General features: G+C 49.9%; 1 protein-coding gene across 1 annotated transcript in view; it reads right to left on the bottom strand.

Moving 5' to 3' along the window:
* The window catches only part of LOC109879593 (AT-rich interactive domain-containing protein 1A), an 88,559-nt gene that overhangs the window by 58,892 nt on the left and 7,157 nt on the right, over positions 1-22,510 (bottom strand). Inside the window, 3 exon segments of the mRNA XM_031793465.1 lie at positions 9,514-9,630; positions 9,762-10,388; positions 11,036-11,263. Of these exon segments, the coding sequence (XP_031649325.1) occupies positions 9,514-9,630; positions 9,762-10,388; positions 11,036-11,263 (972 nt within the window).

Below are 22,510 nucleotides of genomic sequence, written 5' to 3' on the forward strand. Positions count from 1 at the left end.
ATTTCTACAAAAAAAAACACAATAAACAGACCTCTGCGCGAGCCCCAACAACAACCCAGATATGTTATGTAGTCAGGATAAGCAACATGGGAGAGAGAGGAGGCCAGTGCTGCATCTCCTTCTCTGCTCGGTGAAGGGCATGTTGTGTTTCCAGCTAACATGGGAACTTCCATAGAGCCTGATTCCATCTTTCACAGCGAGAAAACGGACAAACATGGTCCCTAGCTGTGTGTTGCCACTCTCCATGTTGTCTGTTGTCTGTAGCTTGTGAGGTGTGAAAACACTTTGTTGCTTTTATGAATTTTGTCTTGCTGCTTTTTGTTTTATGCTGCTCTGTCTGTATGCTATGTCTTGCTTGTCCTATGTTGCTCTGTCTGTATGCTATGTCTTGCTTGTTCTATGTTGCTATTGTCTATATTGTAATTGTTTTTAATAACCTGCCCAGGGACTGCGGTTGAAATTAGCCGGTTGGCTAAAACCGGCACTTTTACTGAAATGTTGATTAATGTGCACTGTCCCTGTAAAAATACAAATAAACTCACTCAACTCACTCACACTACAATAGAAAAACACACAGAAACGTCAACAACAAAGTTAAAACCCCTAAGGTCCAGTCTTAAGAGGCTAACTTCACATGTTATATTAAGTAGCCGTGTAGTGTGTAAAGCAGCCACTAGCATTGCCATACTGCTTCAGTCTCCTGCTTCCATCCCAGTTCCATTCACACTCGAATGTATTCCACTTACAGATTACTTCACTAAATCCATCCAGCTAAACTCCAGGCCATTCGTCTACTCGACAGTCTTTTTATACAACGGCAGTCACCAATGGTACCTTATTCCCTATTTAGAGCACTACTTTTGACCAGAGCTCTATGGGCCGAGGTCAAAAGTAGTGCACTATATATGGAATAGGGTGCCATTTCAGGCACAGCCCAGGAGAAGCAGAAAGTCGGGGGAAGTGGAGGTGGTTAGTGTGCTATGATTCACCGGGCAGTCAGTAAGGTCATGTAACCGAGCTGCTATCTGGAGGCTGGGCTGTGACCGGGTCAGAGCCGGTACTGGAACAGGGTCTGGGGTCCTGGAAGAGTTCAGCTCACAGTCACCGACTCTCAATGAACCACGTCTCTCTCCATTTCCCTGTGGCTTTCTTACTCACTTTCACTAGCTCATCCACTCACCGCCTGTCAAGCTTCCTGTTCTCAGTCCCCTGTACACAAAGAGGATCTCTCTCTCACACACACACACTCACACAGACGAGGGGGGTAGAAATACCATTATTTTTTGTTGCTGCGTCTCTGGGGCTGCCATGGTAACCATACTCCACATGCGTTTCCACATCAGTGCAGACACCACCCCTGCCCCTCCTCCCTGTGAGCCTCCCGGGGTCATGGTGCAGTCAGCTACTATGAAGAGGAGCTGTCATTGTTACAGGAAGCTCAAACAGACCAAAGCCTTCCTCCCTCCCAGCTCTGCACACACACACTTTAATTACACACACACCACCGGTGACACACACACAGCAGAGGTAAAAACCTTGAAGCGTTCAGCAGTGTTTGTTTACATCAGTCATAGTGCTGGTCTACTAAGTGAATACTACACGCCCCTCCCGCTACTACTACACGCCCCTCCCGCTACTACTACACGCCCCTCCCGCTACTACTACACGCCCCTCCCGCTACTACTACACGCCCCTCCCGCTACTACTACACGCCCCTCCCGCTACTACTACACGCCCATCCCGCTACTACATGCCCCTCCCGCTACTACTACACGCCCCTCCCGTTACTACTACACGCCCCTCCCGCTACTACTACACGCCCCTCCCGCTACTACACGCCCCTCCCGCTACTACACGTTTATGTGTGTCTCTGATCTCCTTAGAAGAGGTGAAATTACTTTTCCATGACCCCATTTCACTATCAAACAGCATCTCACATGATTTCACTTCCATTGATTTCTCCCCACTGATCCATCAGCTGGACCCATACAATCACAGTAGTACCATGACGACTGCAGACGTTTTCCAGGTTTAATATCACAACACCTATCTATTTTCAGATATGCCTTTCTGTGAGTATGTGGCATACTCGGACACCAGCATTAGGCCGCGGTGACCCTTCATGGTCAGGGTAGAGGGTACGGGATGTCCCCTGCGTACAGGGTGACCCTTCATGGTCAGGGTAGAGGGTACGGGATGTCCCCTGCGTACAGGGTGACCATTCATGGTCAGGGTAGAGGGTACGGGATGTCCCCTGCGTACAGGGTGACCATTCATGGTCAGGGTAGAGGGTACGGGATGTCCCCTGGGTACAGGGTGACCCTTCATGGTCAGGGTAGAGGGTATGGGATGCCCCCCTGCGTACAGGGACGGGGGAAGGGTGTTCTGGGTAGGCCCGAGTGGGTGTAGAGAGAAACACAGCCCCAGCTCTGGGTTGGCTAGGCTGAGCTCCACCATAAGGGGGCACTCCCATCCCACAGTGGAGGAAGAGAGGAAGAGGAGAAGAGGCAGGCCCCAGCCTCATACAGCACAGCAGCCATTACCATTACAGAAACACAAGTCTACAGCAAGAGAAACTCATTCAACCAAATGGTAGCAGTACAACACAAAGCCAACCACAAGCTATACAATCCACCACAACACATTACTGAGGCGTCCACCTAAACAATCGTAGAAAATACAAATATTCAAGCAGGGGACACTTGACTACGTCAACATGCAATTCAATTTAAAATCATTCCAGTCCCTAGTTTCTGCCCTGAGGGCAGTTAAGGTAGCAGGACCGGTAACGCCCAAACCGAGGTGCTGATCTCTCCTCTAGACAAGGCTACTCTGAACCCCTAATACTCTAAAAAAGGTATGTTCCCACTCCAGACCTAGTCCCTTCCCAGCCCCATCTCCCCCGAGACCACCACTAGCCTGCTACTTAATACAGGAGACCATATGGGGATTGTAATTCATGGACAAGGTTGAGGAGGAACGTGGGAAGGGGACATCGTATGAAAAGATAACAGAAAAGATAACAGTTTTCAAACAACATAATAAACTAAATCAATATTGCTCAGCTGTTCTTTTCTGATTTCTGATGATTATGCTAAGAGCACGGATGGGTCATGTTTATTCCTGAAATAAATAGTCTACCTGACTAGATATGTTTGTAAACATTTGCCAAATTGAGGCTCTCGACTGGCAACACACACACACACACACACACACTGCAGCAACCTGTCTGCAATACAGAGCAGAGAGAGAGGAGGTCTGATTGCTGTAAATAATGGGGCTAGGGTGTGTGTGTGGGGGGGGCGGGGGGGGGGGGGGGGGGCTGATCACAATGGTAGAAGAGAGTCCCAGAGCTCAGCACAGATGCCCCAGTGAGGCAGGCAGCTGCCCAGGGAGAGGGGTGTTGGGAGGGACCAGGGTATGCCTAGCCTGCCTGATACTAGGGGCTGGGAGGGACCAGGGTATGCCTAGCCTGCCTGATACTAGGGGCTGGGAGGGAGGACCACAGCTTGTCTGCCTGATACCAGCCACCAAAGCCATACACGATACCGGAGCACCAGCTCTCAGACCAACAGGCTGAGACAGCTTCTACCCCCAAGCCATAAGACTGACAAATGGTCAATTAATGGTACCTGAACTATCTTGCACTGACCCTACTCACTCACTAGACTATTCAGAGCATGTGGCAAATATAAATGGAGTCTGTCTGCCTGCCTGCCCGTTTGCCTGCTTCTCCAGAGCAACACCCCTCCCACCGATGACAGACACCCAGGAACAACCCAAAGTAGATAAGAGGGCACTGCCAAAGCACTTCAACTGACCGACACAACAACTGTTTCTCAGAGCAGAAAAACAAAGGGGATTTCATCTAAAAGAGCATTACTTTAAAATTTAAATCACAAGCTGTTTTTGGGGCATCTAAATTCCCCGTCCAAGCAAACACCACATAGGAAGAGGGAGCAGAGAGGAGAGGAAGGTGTTGCAAGACTAGCTCAGCCCAGCAGAAATGGAGGGAGGGGGGGAGGGAGGGGTGAGCTTATGAGAGAGAGCGTGAGAACACGTGTGTGCACAACAGCAAGAGGCAGGCTGGGTCTACCAGCTCCAAAACAATTCACTGAGGCAAATCCAAACACACTTAGTCAGCAGATTGAACTTTCTCAAGTACATGAATTAAAAATCACCTATGTGCAGACGGGGGAAGGAGAGAGGGAGGCAGAATGAGATGGAGCAGAGAGGGGAGGGGAGGGGGGTGAGAGAGAGAAAACGAGTAGAGAAACTGTCGCTCTCAGTCAGCCCAGGAATCTGAATAAGACACGTGGGCACAGGAAGCTCTGGCCCCAGAATAGCAACAGGAAACACGCCCAGGAAACTGAATACTGCAACGACAGGCAGAGCAGAGAAGCTCGCAAAACAAGGCTGAGGCGAGCGGCGTTTCAAAAGCTGATTTATAGAGGGAGAGACAGAGGCGTGATTCCTCATGAAGCTGGGAACAAAACAGGGCCACGATTTGGGGCATTTTCCTGATATTTAATCCACAGAATGGTATTTTGGAGGAAGGATTGTTGATATCTAGCGGACATTTGTATCTAAAAGCATAATTGAAAAATATAAACATGAATATTGATAATATTTTTTTTTAATTGTCACATTTTTATACATATTGTTGATCATAATATTCTCTACGGGCATATTAAAAAGTATTGAGTGAGATCTCTGATACTTTTACAGCTATGGTCCAATGTGTAAGTATTACCAAGAGGGCTGTGACTGGTTACATTGCCTCCTAGGCAAAAGAAGGGTTGGAGCTGGGCAGGGTCGGAGAGAAGACAAAGTGACCCGGCCTAGCGGTGCAGACTGCTCCAGAGCAGTGGCGTAACAACAAGTTGTTCTGCTGGAGAGGGGAAAGGACTTGACACAGACACCAGAAGTCATGGGGGTCTGTTTGGGAGATGAGGATGGACCACTAAAGGCGTCTCCATGCATCCCAGCCGAAACAGTCCGGAAGAGTCTGCTCATATGACAACATTGTGTGACATTTGTTTGTTTTTGGATGTTGGTAGCCGAAGTCGACGCCTCCTCGATGGTGATTGGTCAACAGTATGGGTTCTTCAATAAAGTCTTGTCATTCAACAAGAGACTAATCGTTTTAAGTGAGAAATACTGCACCAAGCTCAAACATCTCCTCTGCAAAAATGTCAAAATTAATTACCCGAGTTCTTGAATTATCTTTGATTAATTCTGTCTATTTTGAGGAAGAGTATACTGGCTATGGCGTCTCCAAATGAACACACCTCAAGCGAATGTATTTTAAGGGAATAAGCAAGCACACTCCTAGCTGAGTTCTGCTAGGCACCAGCCGACACCTTAACGGTGACACAATCCACTGGAACTCACAATCCACTGGAACACTGGAATCTCAGGGCTAATTGGGCTTTCCTCTCTCACTGACACACACGCTACACAACACAGCCCCTAACACAACGACAGACACACACGCTACACAACACAGCCCCTAACACAACGACAGACACACACGCTACACAACACAGCCCCCAACACAACGACAGGCACACACGCTACACAACACAGCCCCTAACACAACGACAGACACAACAACAGACACACTGAGTCCTCTACACAACACAGCCCCCAACACAGCGACAGACACACTGAGTCCTCTACACATCACAGCCCCCAACACAACGACAGACACACTGAGTCCTCTACACACCACAGCCCCCAACACAACGACAGACACACCGAGTCCTCTACACATCACAGCCCCCAACACAACGACAGACACCGAGTCCTCTACACAACACAGGCCCCAACACAACGACAGACACAACAACAGACACACTGAGTCCTCTACACAACACAGCCCCCATCACAACAAATGACACACTGAGTCCTCTACACATCACAGGCCCCAACACAACGACAGACACACACGTACAGTGTCGTGGGGGTCATTAAGTATTCAGACCCGGTCTCTTTTTCCACATGTTACAGCCTTATTCTAAAACAGATCAAGTTATTTTTTCCTCAATCTACAGACAATACCCCATAATGACAAAGCGAAAACAGGTTTTTAGAAATGTAATAAAATGAAAAACTGAAATACCTTATTTACATAAGTATTCAGACCCTTTGATATGAGACTAGAAATTGAGCTCAGGTGCATCCTGTTTCCATTGATCATCCTTGAGATGTTTCTACAACTTGACTGGAGGAAAGGCACACACCTGTCTATATAAGGTCCCACAGTTGACAGTGCATGTCAAAGCAAAAACCAAGCCATGAGGTGGAAGGAACTGTCTGTAGAGGTCCGAGACAGGATTGTGTCGAGGCACAGATCTGGGGAAGGGAACCAAAACAAATGTCCCCAAGAGTTCCTCTGTGGAGATGGGAGAACCTTCCAGACGGACAACCATCTCTGCAGCACTCCACCAATCAGGCCTTTATGGTAGAGTGGCTAGACAGAAGCCACTCATCAGTAAAAGGCACAGTTTTCCAAAAGGCACCTAAAGGACTCAGACCATGAGAAACAAGATTCTCCGGTCTGATGAAACCAATATTGAACTATTTGGCCAGAATGCCAATTGGCATATCTGTTTTTCATGGTTCAGGCCCCTTAGTTCCAGTGAAGGGATATTTTAACACTACAGCATACAATGACATTCCAGATGATTCTATGCTTCCAACTATGTGGCAACAGTTTGGGGAAGGCCCTTTCCTGTTTCAGCATGACAAAGCCTCTGTGCACTAAGCGAGGTCCATACAGAAATGGTTTGTCAAGATCAGTGTGGAAGAACTGAACTGGCCTGCACAGAGCCCTGACCTCAACCCCATCGAACACCTTTGGGATGAACTGGAATGCTGACTGCGAGCCAGACCTAATCGCCCAACATCAGTGCCCGACCTCCCTAATGCTTGTGGCTGAAAGGAAGTCCCTGCAGCAATGTTCCAACATCTAGTGGAAAGCCTTCCCAGAAGAGTGGAGGCTGTTATAGCAGCAATGTTCCAACATCTAGTGGAAAGCCTTCCCAGAAGAGTAGAGGCTGTTATAGCAGCAATGTTCCAACATCTAGTGGAAAGCCTTCCCAGAAGAGTGGAGGCTGTTGTAGCAGCAATGTTCCAACATCTAGTGGAAAGCCAGCCCAGAAGAGTGGAGGCTGTTGTAGCAGCAATGTTCCAACATCTAGTGGAAAGCCTTCCCAGAAGAGTGGAGGCTGTTATAACAGCAATGTTCCAACATCTAGTGGAAAGCCTTCCCAGAAGAGTGGAGGCTGTTATAGCAGCAATGTTCCAACATCTAGTGGAAAGCCTTCCCAGAAGAGTGGAGGCTGTTATAGCAGCAATGTTCCAACATCTAGTGGAAAGCCTTCCCAGAAGAGTGGAGGCTGTTATAACAGCAAATGGGGGACCAACTCCATATTAATGCCCATGATTTTGGAATGAGATGTTTAACGAGCAGGTGTCCACATACTTTTGGTCATGTAGTGTTCATTTGAACTTAAGTACCTTGGATTAGCTGAGAGGTCATTGGTGGGAAACAGTACTCTAAGAATGTGTTCACCAGAAAGGGGAGAGGGTGTGTGTGTGTGTGTGTGTGTGTGTGTGTGTGTGTGTGTGTCCGTGCCTCTACACTGGAACAGCATCAGCTGATGCATTTCAAACAGAAAAGGGAAACGTTATTAAAATAATTCAAGTGAAGTGAACAGAATAAACACAGTATGGGGAACAACACAGTATGGGGAACAACACAGTATGGGGAACAACACAGTGTGGGGAACAACACAGTGTGGGGAACAACACAGTGTGGGGAACAACACAGTATGGGGAACAACACAGTATGGGGAACAACACAGTATGATGAGCTCAACAGTAAGAGAGCGAGAGTGTGTGTGTAGTTCAGTTAGCTACCCGGCTGAAAACAAACAAGGAAGCAGCTCAACTCGTCCGGCTGGTTTCAGCCTCGCTGCCAGCTGGCTGTTTCCCCCTTTCTCATGCTGCTTGTTGTAGTTGTTCTTCAACCAGGACTACCGTCAGTTAGACTTCTGAGTTCCCACAGGAATACGCAGCAGACCAGAACAGACTGAGCCAGGTGCTGACAGCCAGACAGCCCCGTCTGGATGTGCACTGGCTGAGGTGGTGTTGCCTTGCTAAACTTAATGTCCATCATGTTATGGTGAAACCAAAACGGAAATGTCCACAGTGTGAACAATTACGTTTTTCAAAGTCTGATTTTAAAAGGCAGTAGATCTGAGCTCTCCTAAACCTACGTACCTGACACAATGATCAACTACCAATGTGCTCTGTTCTGCTTGGGCTATCTGTTGGCATTGGCTAAGGCAACACTGGCTATATGATATGGCTGAGGCTGCCAGTGTTGCATCTGTACTGTTCTGGCTGAGGTGTTGTCTGCCTGCCTGGCTGGGTGACTGGCTGAATGGCAGCATGGTTCATGTTGACTAATCCGCACACTGTGTCATGTGCTCAGAGAAAGGTAGGGGTGGGCTGGCAGTGAGCAATCTGATGGTTCAGACCTCTGCCAGATTAATGGCTCTCATAGCCAATCACACACAGCCGATGGGGGAATCCCCGGGAAACAAATAACCTCCTTGGCCAATGGCTGAGCCCTGGAGATAGAAATAAATGTATAAATACATTTTTTTTTAAAGAGGGAAACATCCTGAGGACATCCCCCCCCCCCCCCCACTGGCACTGAAATCTCTCTCTCCCTCCTCTCCCTATTTAAGTCATCTGCTTGCACTTCCTCACTCCCCTCCCTCCCTCTCATTAATTATGTAATGTTTCCCTGCAGACGTATTCTGTCTAAACCTAGAAACAAGCACAGATGGGGTCTCCTGCTGAACCGTCGCGCTCGTTCACACAGAGAGAGTAGTCAGAGTTCAAAACCATTCAGTTTCATAATCATTTAGCTTAGTTTATCTATTCCCAGATTGGAAATTCTAAGCATTTGCTAATTAAATAGGGGTGAAATAAAAAGGTCCATTTCAAAGTGAAAAGGATCACCATGTTTTGTTGTTGGTTTCAGGAGCCTTTTGTTTTCACCTGCTTATCGAGACAGGTTGATTGTGGTTCAGTAAAGCCTTTCAGACCCATCTATCCTCTGGCCTCCCACAGCTCCACCAACCAACCCTTTCCCTCACCGTGGAGTGTGAAGGGAACGCTCACCTCAGAATAGCTGTCAACCCAGGAGAACGGGAGGTGACCCCCCCCCCCCCACCCCGCTAAAGACTCACCGTCAATAAACACAGACTTGTGTGTTCCAGCCGACCACCATGTGAATAGTCAAGGTCAACACAGCCAGCAGTCCAACAGAGAGGACTGGGCCGGAGGACGTGAATATGCTAAAATAAGGTGCTGGGAAAAGATGACTGCTGAGTGGACAACTTAAGGAGGTAGAGGTTGTTGTAGTGTGGTAGATTGTGTGTATGTACGTGTGTGTTGAGTGACAGACGGGTAGTGTGTGTTGGGAGTGCTTACTGGTAAACTAGAAGGCCGACCCTGCATGCTGTCCTCTGTGCCACTCTTGTTTGAAGTCATGGGCTGGTTGGAGGGGGGAGCACTGGACTGGGAGCTGAACGAGTCCTGGGAGAGCTCCTGAAGAGAGAGGGAGGAAAGAGGGAGAGGACAAATACATGAATGTGTGTAAAGTGAGGAACCCTGAAAGCCTGAGTAAGCTCCCCAAGCAGATGCCTAGACCTTAGTTCATCGGAGAGGTGATGTTTTACCTGTGGCGGAGGTGGAAACCCATGGAAGGGCGACTGCTGCTGCAGGGGTGGGGTCTGGGAGTAGGGTGAGGGCTGGCCCTGCTGAGACTGACCCTGCTGCTGCAGGGGTGGGGTCTGGGAGTAGGGTGAGGGCTGGCCCTGCTGAGACTGACCCTGCTGCTGTGGGGGTCCACTGTGAACTGGAGATGGGTGCTGGCCCTGAGGGCCCGGAGAGGATTGGTGGCCGGGGGGTGGCTGGTGGACTGGGGGTTGTTGATGGCCTGGGGGTGGCTGGGCCTGTGGAGGGGCCGCCCTATCTTGCTGCTGCTGCGGGAGTCCTTGCTGCTGCGAGGGGGGTTGCTGCTGTGGAGGCTGCTGCCCCGGGGGTCCTTGCTGCTGAGGGTAGCTGGGCCCGGACTGGCCCTGCTGGGGCCCCGGCTGCTGCGGGGGCTGGGGTGGTCCCTGGTTGTAGGGTGGCTGTGCCTGGGGTGGACCCCCTTGCGGAGACCCTTGGCCCTGGGAGGGGTGGACCTGCTGGGGGTAGGGGGCCTGCTGCTGGCCAGAGTGTGGTGGGGGGCCGTGCTGGCTGTAGTAGCCCTGGCTCTGCTGACCGTAGCCCCCTGGACCCTGCTGCCCAAAGCCGGCCATCTAGAGAGGACAAACCGCAATGTAGTCACAGATTTAGTGGCTGTACTATCTACGTCAGCGTCACAAACTCCCAGTCCAAAATGCGGTCCGCAGGTCCATTAAATGGAGCCCACAGGAAACAGAAGTAGAATCCTCTGGTCTACATAAGGACAGTGATTTTAGTCCTATTGAGATCCAGCCCTGCACACACAACTGGCAAAATACAATATATTACAAAATGCACAAAAATTACAAATTGTTTTTCATGAAAAACAATCACATTCAGCGGTTAGCATAAAACGTCATATATTTTTCTACATTAGGCAATATTAAGAGGATTCAATAGCAATACTCGTCACTAGCTGCCCTTTTAAGTCCACTGAGCCCTGTGATGTCTAGCAGGGCCCTGACCCTCTTAACCATTCAAAGAAAACACGAAGACCTGCATCAAACCCACCTGAAGTGGCTGTTGTCTGAGACGGGTAACAATGAGACAGGACTCGCCTCCTCTACAGGGTGCCTATAACACCCAACAGGCCTGTCTGTGTGTCTCTAAACTAACAGAGCTGTTTAAACTGTGCTTGCATGGCAGTGTTATGATCTTAAGAGTGTGCTGAGAGAGCGAGAGAGAGACAGAGCGAGCGAGAAGGATCGACAGCATTACCAACCTGTTGTCCATATTGCATGCCAGCCATGCCAGTGGGGGTGCGTCCCTGCATGCCCATAGGATACCTTTGAGGCCCCGGGGGTCCATAGCCCTGGCCTGGGTAGGAGGCACCCTGTTGGGCCCCTGGAGGAGGAGGGCCTTGCCCCTGGCCTTGCTGCTGGGAGTAGGGGTTGGCTCCACCGTACCCCTGGCCCCGCATCTTCCCTACATGGTCCATAGGGCTGGGGGGCTGGAGAGAGGGGGAGGGCTTGTAAGAAACCAAACTTAGGACATTCATACATTTATTTCCATCTTTAACATTGCAATCACTGAACTCCTGAATAAAATCATTTGAACCAACGCAACTCAGTAAAATGTGACCCTTTGAGGAATGGTACACAAGCTAAGCAGGAACAAGAACACGAGACGTCACTACGGAGCCCCATAACTAAATTATACCGTCGGTGGGGAGAATGAAACCTATGAGGGTATAGCTAAAGAATGCCGACAAAACAGTCAGGGCGGATTGGTTTCCCACAAAAAAAGGGGAACAACTTGGCATGAATGAATGAATGAGCCCAGTATCCTCCCTCCACCCCTTCGCCAGGAGCATTTGACTGCCCAGGAGATCAGAACGCCAGTGGGAAGATAAAGTTACATCCTGACGTTGGGGAGTGTTCAGGTTCCTCTGAAAATAATCTGGAGGAAAGAGAGGTATTTGTCTGTCTGTGGTGGCTGGACGCGAGCACACCCCTCAGGGGAGGGGAGAGAGACATCATGGGAGAGGACAGGCCTGACCTCGCCTGCACCTGGGGTGGAATGGCTGGGGGGGGGGTCTCACACACACACACACACACACACACACACACACACACACACACAGTAACCGCAGTCCCAAATACAGTAACCGCAGTCCCAAATACAGTAACCGCAGTCCCAAATATAGTAACCGCAGTCCCAAATACAGTAACCGCAGTCCCAAATACAGTAACCGCAGTCCCAAATACAGTAACCGCAGTCCCAAATACAGTAACCGCAGTCCCAAATACAGTAACCGCAGTCCCAAATACAGTAACCGCAGTCCCAAATACAGTAACCGCAGTCCCAAATACAGTAGTCTCCGAGTCTGACTGAATTGGAGAAATACCACCACCAGTGTTTCCCCTACTACTGAGAGCTGAGGAGGGCTAGTTGGCATCGCTCCACTCTCATCTTTAACTCTGCATTTTTGGAAAAGTACAAATAAGTAATTAGTTAGCATTTCACTGTTAGTCTACAGCTGTTGTCTACAAAGCATGTGATAAATAACATTTGATTTGACTACAATAGCTGTTGTTTTCTTATACATGTGAGCCAGTGTTCACCTTTGCATGCAAATGCCAGCAGCGGCAACCACCAATCATAGACGATGCTCGTACAGAGAGAAGATGCTTTGAAGTACCAGGCAGCAGCACCTTGAGCCTCTTGGACCCCAAGACAGGACGGCAACACACAGACACAAAGCAACAGACGCAACACCTTCTCACTGCTTCCCATGGTTACTCATCCATGTCATGTTTTCCCTCCCAAACCTCAGTGCCTGATTATACAAGACAACCACAGTCTATTTATAGCCCAGACCAGAGAGCAGGGAGAGGAGGGAGAGGGCAGTGTGCCTGAAATGTAACAGGTCCCAGCTGTATGGTGTTTTGAACCCGTGCCAGAGACAGGCTCCTCTTCTCCTCCTGTTTTAATAACGCTGTTTGGCACTGCATGAATGACACTCGCGATACAGGGGAGGGGGGAGGAAACTGGTCCCGTGGGGGCAGCAAGGGGGAGGAGGGGTGAGGAAACTGGTCCCGTGGGGGCAGCAAGGGGGAGGAAACTGGTCCCGTGAGGGCAGCAAGGGGGAGGAGGGGTGAGAAAAATTGTCCTGTGGGGGCAGCAAGGGGGAGGAGGGATGAGAAAACTTGTCCTGTGGGGGCAGCAAGGGGGAGGAGGGATGAGAAAACTGGTCCTGTGGGGGCAGCAAGGGGGAGGAGGGATGAGAAAACTGGTCCTGTGGGGGCAGCAAGGGGGAGGAGGGGTGAGGAAACTGGACCTGTGGGGGCAGCAAGGGGGAGGAGGGATGAGAAAACTGGTCCGGTGGGGGCAGCAAGGGGGAGGAGGGATGAGAAAACTGGTCCTGTGGGGGCAGAAAGGGGGAGGAGGGGTGAGGAAACTGGTCCCGTGGGGGCAGCAAGGGGGAGGAGGGGTGAGAAAAATTGTCCTGTGGGGGGCAGCAAGGGGGAGGAGGGATGAGAAAACTTGTCCTGTGGGGGCAGCAAGGGGGAGGAGGGATGAGAAAACTGGTCCTGTGGGGGCAGCAAGGGGGAGGAGGGATGAGAAAACTGGTCCTGTGGGGGCAGCAAGGGGGAGGAGGGGTGAGGAAACTGGACCTGTGGGGGCAGCAAGGGGGAGGAGGGATGAGAAAACTGGTCCGGTGGGGGCAGCAAGGGGGAGGAGGGATGAGAAAACTGGTCCTGTGGGGGCAGAAAGGGGGAGGAGGGGTGAGGAAACTGGTCCCGTGGGGGCAGCAAGGGGGAGGAGGGGTGAGGAAACTAGTCCTGTGGGGGCAGCAAGGGGGAGGGGTGAGGAAACTGGTCCGGTGGGGGCAGCAAGGGGGAGGAGGGGTGAGGAAACTGGTCCGGTGGGGGCAGCAAGGGGGAGGAGGGGTGAGGAAACTGGTCCGGTGGGGGCAGCAAGGGGGAGGAGGGGTGAGGAAACTGGTCCCGTGGGGGCAGCAAGGGGGAGGAGGGGTGAGGAAACTAGTCCTGTGGGGGCAGCAAAGGGGAGGAGGGGGGTGAGGAAACTGGTCCTGTGGGGGGAGGAGGGGTGAGGAAACTGGTCCTGTGGGGGCATCAAGGGGGAGGAGGGGTGAGGAAACTGGACCTGTGGGGGCAGCAAAGGGGAGGAGGGGGGTGAGGAAACTGGTCCTGTGGGGGGAGGAGGGGTGAGGAAACTGGTCCTGTGGGGGCAGCAAGGGGGAGGAGGGGTGAGGAAACTGGTCCTGTGGGGGCAGCAAGGGGGAGGAGGGGTGAGGAAACTGGACCTGTGGGGGCAGCAAGGGGGAGGAGGGGTGAGGAAACTGGTCCTGTGGGGGCAGCAAGGGGTGGGGGGGTTGTCAGCATAAAGAGATAGTACATTCTATCCACTCTACATTTTACCTCCAGCCACCCACAGGGCAGGCCTCCCTCTCCAGGCTACCCCAGGTTCAAGGACAGTGTGTTACTATACTCCCTCGGGTCATAACAGGACCGCACCACAGGGAGGTGGTCTCCTGTGACCTCTCATGCACTTTTAACCCTGTCCATCTCGGAGTCTGAATGGACTAGCATCCAGCCACACAACTTTCTAGTGACCCTCTGGCTAGAAAAGCTAAATACTGTTCGTTTGCAACCACTTTGAAGTTGGACGTATTAAAATGGTTTTATTTGGTTAAAAACAAAATCACCGCCATGATAGCTAGACTATACTGCAGAAAAATATTCTTTTTTCAAGCTAACAATAGCAGTGTTAAGCTTCAGGACAGTCAGGTCATCACTCCAAGAGAGAGTTTGGATGTGTCTGTCTGCCACTAAACTAGGATGATCTGTCCGGTCTAGTCACCTTCCCTCCCTCCAGCCACTACCTGCCTGACCCACAGAATTACACCAGACTAGGTCTGTCCCGGACAACAACAAAGAATCCTCTTGGTCAACCGAGACTCGTCTGAGTATTTTTCTATATACAGTGTGCATTCGTAAAGTATTCAGACCCCTTGACTTTTTCAAATCAAATGTTATTTGTCATGCGCCAAATACAGTGAAATGCTTACTTAAAACTGCATTGTTGGTTAAGGGCTTGTAAGAAAATACCTACAAAGTAAGAGATAAGAATAACAAATAATGAAAGAGCAGCAGTAAATAACAATAGCGGGGCTATATACAGGGGGTACCGGTACAGAGTCAATACGGGGGGGAACAGGTCAGTAAATAACAATAGCGGGGCTATATACAGGGGGTACCGGTACAGAGTCAATACGGGGGGGGGAACAGGTCAGTAAATAACAATAGCGGGGCTATATACAGGGGGTACCGGTACAGAGTCAATACGGGGGGGAACAGGTCAGTAAATAACAATAGCGGGGCTATATACAGGGGGTACCGGTACAGAGTCAATACGGGGGGGGAACAGGTCAGTAAATAACAATAGCGGGGCTATATACAGGGGGTACCGGTACAGAGTCAATACGGGGGGGAACAGGTCAGTAAATAACAATAGCGGGGCTATATACAGGGGGTACCGGTACAGAGTCAATACGGGGGGGGAACAGGTCAGTAAATAACAATAGCGGGGCTATATACAGGGGTTACCGGTACAGAGTCAATACGGGAGGAACAGGTCAGTCAAGGCACAGTTTTGGGGAAGGGTACCAAAGAATGACTGCAGCATTGAAGGTCCAAGAACATGGTGGCCTCCATCATTCTTAAATGAAATGTTAACGCGACGCTCCCCCGTCCAGCCAGACAGACAGAGCGACGCTCCCCCGTCCAGCCAGACAGACAGAGCGACGCTCCCCCGTCCAGCCAGACAGAGCGACGCTCCCCCGCCCAGCCAGACAGAGCGACGCTCCCCCGCCCAGCCAGACAGAGCGACGCTCCCCCGCCCAGCCAGCCAGACAGAGCGACGCTCCCCCGTCCAGCCAGACAGACAGAGCGACGCTCCCCCGTCCAGCCAGACAGAGCGACGCTCCCCCGTCCAGCCAGACAGAGCGACGCTCCCCCGTCCAGCCAGACAGAGCGACGCTCCCCCGTCCAGCCAGACAGAGCGACGCTCCCCCGTCCAGCCAGACAGAGCGACGCTCCCCCGTCCAGCCAGACAGAGCGACGCTCCCCCGTCCAGCCAGACAGAGCGACGCTCCCCCGTCCAGCCAGACAGAGCGACGCTCCCCCGTCCAGCCAGACAGAGCGACGCTCCCCCGTCCAGCCAGACAGAGCGACGCTCCCCCGTCCAGCCAGACAGAGCGACGCTCCCCCGTCCAGCCAGACAGAGCGACGCTCCCCCGTCCAGCCAGACAGAGCGACACTCCCCCGTCCAGCCAGACAGAGCGACGCTCCCCCGTCCAGCCAGACAGAGCGACGCTCCCCCGTCCAGCCAGACAGAGCGACGCTCCCCCGTCCAGCCAGACAGACAGAGCGACGCTCCCCCGTCCAGCCAGACAGACAGAGCGACGCTCCCCCGTCCAGCCAGACAGACAGAGCGACGCTCCCCCGTCCAGCCAGACAGACAGAGCGACGCTCCCCCGTCCAGCCAGACAGACAGAGCGACGCTCCCCCGTCCAGCCAGACAGAGCGACGCTCCCCCGTCCAGCCAGACAGAGCTTGAGAAGATCTGCAGAGAAGAATACAGGGGTGCCAAGCTTGTAGCTTCATACCCAAAAAGTCTCGTGGCTGTAATCACTGCCAAAGGTGCTTCAACAAAGTACAGAGGAAAGGGTCTGAATACTAAAGTAAATGTGAAATGTATTTTTTATAGATTTGCCAACATTTCTAAAAACCTGTTTTTGCTATGTCATTATGGGGTTTGTGTGTAGATTGAGGGAAATAAATCATTTCATTTTCGAGTAAGGTTGTAACGTAACAAAATGTGGAACAGATCAAGGTCTGAAAACTTTCAGAATGCGCTGTATGTATGTATGTATGTATATATGTATGTATACACACTTCCGCCCATCTCAATACATTGCCGGAGACCAAGACTGAAAGCCAATTCATGTTTAGTTTTTTTCACATTTATTTACCCAGGTAGGCAAGTTGAGAACAAGTTCTCATTTACAATTGCCAAGATAAAGCAAAGCAGTTCGACGCATACAACAACACAGAGTTACACATGGAGAAAAATAAACATAGTCAATAATACAGTAGAAAAATAATTCTATATACGATGTGAGCAAACGAGGTGAGATAAGGGAGGTAAAGGCAAAAAAAAAGGCCATGGTGGCAAAGTAAATACAATATAGCAAGTAAAACACTGGAATGGTAGATTTGCAGTGGAAGAATGTGCAAAGTGGAAATAAAAATAATGGGGTGCAAAGGAGCAAAATAAATCAATAACAATACCGTAGGGAAAGAGGTAGTTGTTTAGGCTAAATTATAGATGGGCTATGTACAGGTGCAGTAATCTGTGAGCTGCTCTGAGATTTTTGTAGTTCGTTCCAGTCATTGGCAGCAGAGAACTGGAAGGAAAGGCTGCCAGAGGAAGAATTGGTTTTGGGGGTGACCAGAGAGATATACCTGCTGGAGCGCGTGCTACAGGTGGGTGCTGCTATGTTGACCAGCGAGCTGAAATAAGGGGGGACATTACCTAGCAGGGTAGATGACCTGGAGCCAGTGGGTTTGGTGACGAGTATGAAGCGAGGGCCAGCCAACGAGAGCGTACAGGTCGCAGTGGTGGGTAGTATATGGGGATTTGGTGACAAAATGGATGGCACTGTGATAGACTGCATCCAATTTATTGAGTAGGGCATGGGAGGATATTTTGTAAATGACATCGAAGTCGAGGATCTGTAGGATGGTCAGTTTTACGAGGGTGTTTGGCAGCATGAGTGAAGGATGCTTTGTTGCGAAATAGGAAGCCAATTCTAGATTTAACGTTGGATTGGAGATGTTTGATGTGAGTCTGGAAGGAGAGTTTACAGTCTACCCATAGGATGTTTTTGTGCTGGTTAAGGGCAGTCAGGTCTGGAGAGAACCAAGGGCTATATCTGTTCCTGGTTCTACATTTATTGAATGGGGCATGCTTATTTAAGATGGTGAGGAAGGCATTTTTTTTTAATAACCAGGTATCCTCTACTGACAGAATGTGGTCAATATCCTTCCAGAATACCCGGGCCAGGTCGATTAGAAAGGCCTGCTTGCTGAAGTATTTCAGTATTTCGTTTGACAGTGATGAGTGGAGGTCGCTTGACCGCTGACCCATTATGGATGGAGGCAATGAGGCAGTGATCGCTGAGATCTTGGTTGAAAACAGCAGAGGTGTATTTAGAGGGCAAGTTGGTTAGGATGATATCTATGAGGGTTCCCATGTTTACGGCTTTTGGGTGGTGCCTGGTAGGTTCATTGATAATTTGTGTGAGATTGAGGGCATCAAGCTTAGATTGTAGGATAGCTGGGGTGTTAAGCATGTTCGAGATTAGGTCACCTAGCAGCACGAGCTCTGAAGATAGGTGGGGGGCAATCAGTTCACATATGGTGTCCAGAGCACCGCTGGGGGCAGAAGGTGGTCTATAGCAGGCGGCAACGGTGAGACTTGTTTTTAGAGAGGTGGATTTTTAAAAGTAGAAGTTCAAATTGCTTGGGTACAGACCTGGATAGTAAGACAGAACTCTGCAGGCTATCTCTGCAGTAGATTGCAACACAGCCCCCTTTGGCCGTTCTATCTATCTTGTCTGAAAATGTTGTAGTTAGGGATGAAGATGTCAGAGTTTTTGGTGGTCTTCCTAAGCCAGGATTCAGATACGGCTACGACATCCGGGTTGGCAGAGTGTGCTAAAGCAGTGAATAAAAAAAACTCAGGGAGGAGGCTTCTAATGTTAACATGCATGAAACCAAGGCTTTTACAGTTACAGAAGTCATCAAAAGAGAGCGCCTGGGGAATAGGAGTGGAGCTAGGCACTGCAGGGCCTGGATTCACCTCTACATCACTAGAGGAATAGAGGAGGAGTAGGATAGGGGTACGGCTAAAAGCTATGAGAATTGGTCGTCTAGAACGTCTGGAACAGAGCGTAAAAGGAGGTTTCTGGGGGCGATAAAATACCTTCAAGGTATAATGTACAGACAAAGGTATGGTAGGATGTGAATACAGTGGAGGTAAACCTAGGCATTGAGTGATGAGAGATATTGTCTCTAGAAACATAATTGAAACCAGGTGATGTCATCGCATGTGTGGGTGGTGGAACTGAGAGGTTGGATAAGGTATAATGAGCGGGGCTAGAGGCTCTACAGTGAAATAAGCCAATAAACACTAACCAGAACAGCAATAGACAAGGCATATTGACATTAAGGAGAGGCATGCTTAGTCGAGTGATCATAAGGGTCCAGTGAGTAGTGAGGTTGGTTGGGGTAACGGCGATTCAGACAGCTAGCCGGGCCATGGGTAGCAAGCTGGCAGAGGATGTAGGTCTGTTTTTAGCCACATCGTGCGTTTCCGCCAGTAGATTAGTGGGGTACCGTGTGGTAGAGGGGATCAATCCAATTGGCAAAATAGATGTAGTTATAGTGACCCAAGAAAATTGTCCGATAGACCTATTCAGATAGCAGCCGATAAGACAGCTAACGATTAGCGGGCCCCAGATGGGCGTTCAGGTAACGTCGCGACGGAGGGGCCAGTTGGTAACTCCCTCAGGCAGATAACGTCGGTAGTCCAGTCTTTTGATCTGAAAGATGTGGTCGGATTGTCCACATGGATGGTGTGACAGAGGCTCCAGAGGCCAACTCCCCATGCGCCGCCCAAATGTTGTAACAACGCAGAGGACTCTGTACAAGTCCGCATTGACATGATTGGTTGACGGTAAAACACAAACTCACTTCCTTGACAACAACTCTGCGAATCCCAAGAAGAATGCCCTGACTTCTGCTGAGGTCACATCACCATTAAAAAAATATTCTAGATCTCTGGCGCCCTCGAGGCATTTGTCTTATTTCATCAAACCGTAAGCTTTAAGCATCAGACAAGCTCAATGCATAGCGTTTATTTTATTGAATCACACAGAGGATGTCTATATATGGAAAAATACACTTAAATTGTCTGCCAATCAATTAGTTGAAAGAACAGACAATCAAGTGATTTTTTTTGTGGGGGACAACTTTTAACATCCTTTAATGAAATAAACTGCACTGATCAATAATATAAACACAACATATAAAGTGTTGTTCCCATGTTTCCTGAGCTGAAATAAAAAGATCCCAGAAATGTTCCAAATGCACAAACATATTAACTCTTTCAAATGTTGGCAACAAATGTATTTACATCCCTGTTAGTGAGCATTTTATCCTTTGTCCACACCTGTCAGGTGGATTATCAAGAAACTGATTAAACAGCATGATTGTTACACGGGGAGAATAAAAGGCCACTCTAAAATGTGCAGTTTTGGCACACAACACAATGCCAGTCTCAAGTTGAGGGAGCAAGCAATTGGTATGCTGACCCTATTCCCTCAACCCTTGATCTCCTTACGTGATTCGTTAGTCACATGCACGTGACCAATATGTCCTGACCTATAGCATATCATAATCACATCAATAAACTCATAACACCCCTAACGCGTCATCTGCATCCATTATGCTGTCATGTGACAAACCTGAAACGGGGGACAAGTTGTGGAAAATACTAGAGATGAAGAACAGGAAGGTCAGGAGCAAATGCTGCAGCATATCATGTATGACTAACAGGTGCTGTTAGATTACAATGTCTTGTTTTTTACAGTTTGGATATTGTAAGACTAAAAAAATTATAATAAAACTGTTGTTCTGATTAAAGAAGCAATAAAAATGGCCTTCTTTAGACTAGTTGAGTATCTGGAGCATCAGCATTTGTGGGTTCGATTACAGGCTCAAAATGGCTAGAAACAAGACATTTTTTGCACAAATGTGTTTACATCCCTGTTACTGAGCTTTTCTCCTTTGCCAAGATAATCCATCCACCTGAGAGGTGTGGCATATCAAGAAGCTGATTAAACAGCATGATCATTACACAGGTGCACCTTGTGCTGGGGACAATAAAAGGCCACTCTAAAATGTGCCGTTTTGTCACACAACACAATGCCACAGATGTCTCAAATTTTGAGGGAGCACGCAATTGGCAAGCTGACTGCAGGAGTGTCCACCAAAGCTGTTGTGCAAATCAGACAGCTCTCTTGCACACAAAGGAAAAATGTTTTTTTTTGCTACTGCTCAACTAAAGAAATCTCAGTCGACCAACAGCCTATCGACCAAACAATCGACCAGTTGACTAAATGAGGTCAGGCCTACACCAAACACACCAAGGTCGGTATTTCAACACCTCAACATTTCTGTTTTTCTTCATGATGAATCTTACAAGATTGTAAATAAACCTACCATTCCCATTATCTGCTTACATTCCCCAAAAAAGGAATATAGTGTATTCCACGTGAGTTTGCAGAAACATGACTTTTCCACATTGTAGCCGACATTCTGAGTTCAGTTCTAAGCTGACTGGTGAGCATGACAGTAAAAAGATAGCAGCTGAACACAAAGGTTTATGAGCCAACCACAAGATAAGAAGCCAGACACCCTCCCTCTGTCTCTCTCTACCACACACTGTTCTCTCTCTTTCTGTCCACTCATCTAATCAATCACTGGAGGAAACTCCTCCCTCCTCCCTCCCTCCGCCCTTTTTTCCCCTCTTTCCCCCAAATAAATAAATAAATGAAATTAGCACATGGCTAATCTGCATAGAGGAAAGCCAGAGCACTCCTGGCAGAGAAGGTTGAGCAGTTGGGCCTGGGAGGGCCAGTTGGGCCTGGGAGGGCCAGGGGAGGGCCAGTTGGGCCTGGGAGGGCCAGGGGAGGGCCAGTTGGGCCTGGGAGGGCCAGGGGAGGGCCAGGGGAGGGCCAGTTGGGCCTGGGAGGGCCAGTTGGGCCTGGGAGGGCCAGGGGAGGGACAGTTGGGCCTGGGAGGGCCAGGGGAGGGCCAGTTGGGCCTGGGAGGGCCAGTTGGGCCAGGGAGGGCCAGTTGGGCCAGGGGAGGGCCAGGGGAGGGCCAGTTGGGCCTGGGAGGGCCAGGGGAGGGCGGCCAGTTGGGCCTGGCAGGGCCAGGGGGGGGCAGTTGGGCCTGGGAGGGCCAGTTGGGCCTGGGAGGACCAGTTGGGACTGGGAGGGCCAGGGGAGGGCTAGTTGGGCCTGGGAGGGCAGTGGAAGGGACTGATGATACTGGTGCGCCCTTTCTCGCCCAGTGTCTGTGTGTCACGGTGGACTCAAACAGATGGGCTGGGGGAAGACAATAAACAAGTCCTGCTAATTTAAATCAGCCACATGGCCTAGAACCTACAAAGACTATTGTTCTGTTGTAAAGCCCTCCACACATGCACATTGGGGCTCGAGCACTCAGGGCCTCCATTAAAACGGGCTGTCACTGTCACTTAGGCCCTATGACATGCGGGTCGGTTTTGCGTACGTCAAACATGGATGTTAAGCCATTTAGTACAGCTACTTCAAACCAACTCTAAGAAACAACTTGTGAACATCCTGAACAGGCCTAATCCAGTGAGTGTTCCCACATGCTCAGGAAACAGGACTACTCAACTTGTAAACCTCCTGAACAGGCCTAATCCAGTGAGTGTTCCCACATGCTCAGGAAACAGGACTACTCAACTTGTAAACCTCCTGAACAGGCCTAATCCAGTGAGTGTTCCCACATGCTCAGGAAACAGGACAACTGCTTTCTGACCAGGATGTACGAAGAGGAGCAAGAACACCCAT

This window comes from Oncorhynchus kisutch, linkage group LG17, assembly GCF_002021735.2.
Source record: "Oncorhynchus kisutch isolate 150728-3 linkage group LG17, Okis_V2, whole genome shotgun sequence".
Classification (NCBI taxonomy): domain Eukaryota; kingdom Metazoa; phylum Chordata; class Actinopteri; order Salmoniformes; family Salmonidae; genus Oncorhynchus; species Oncorhynchus kisutch.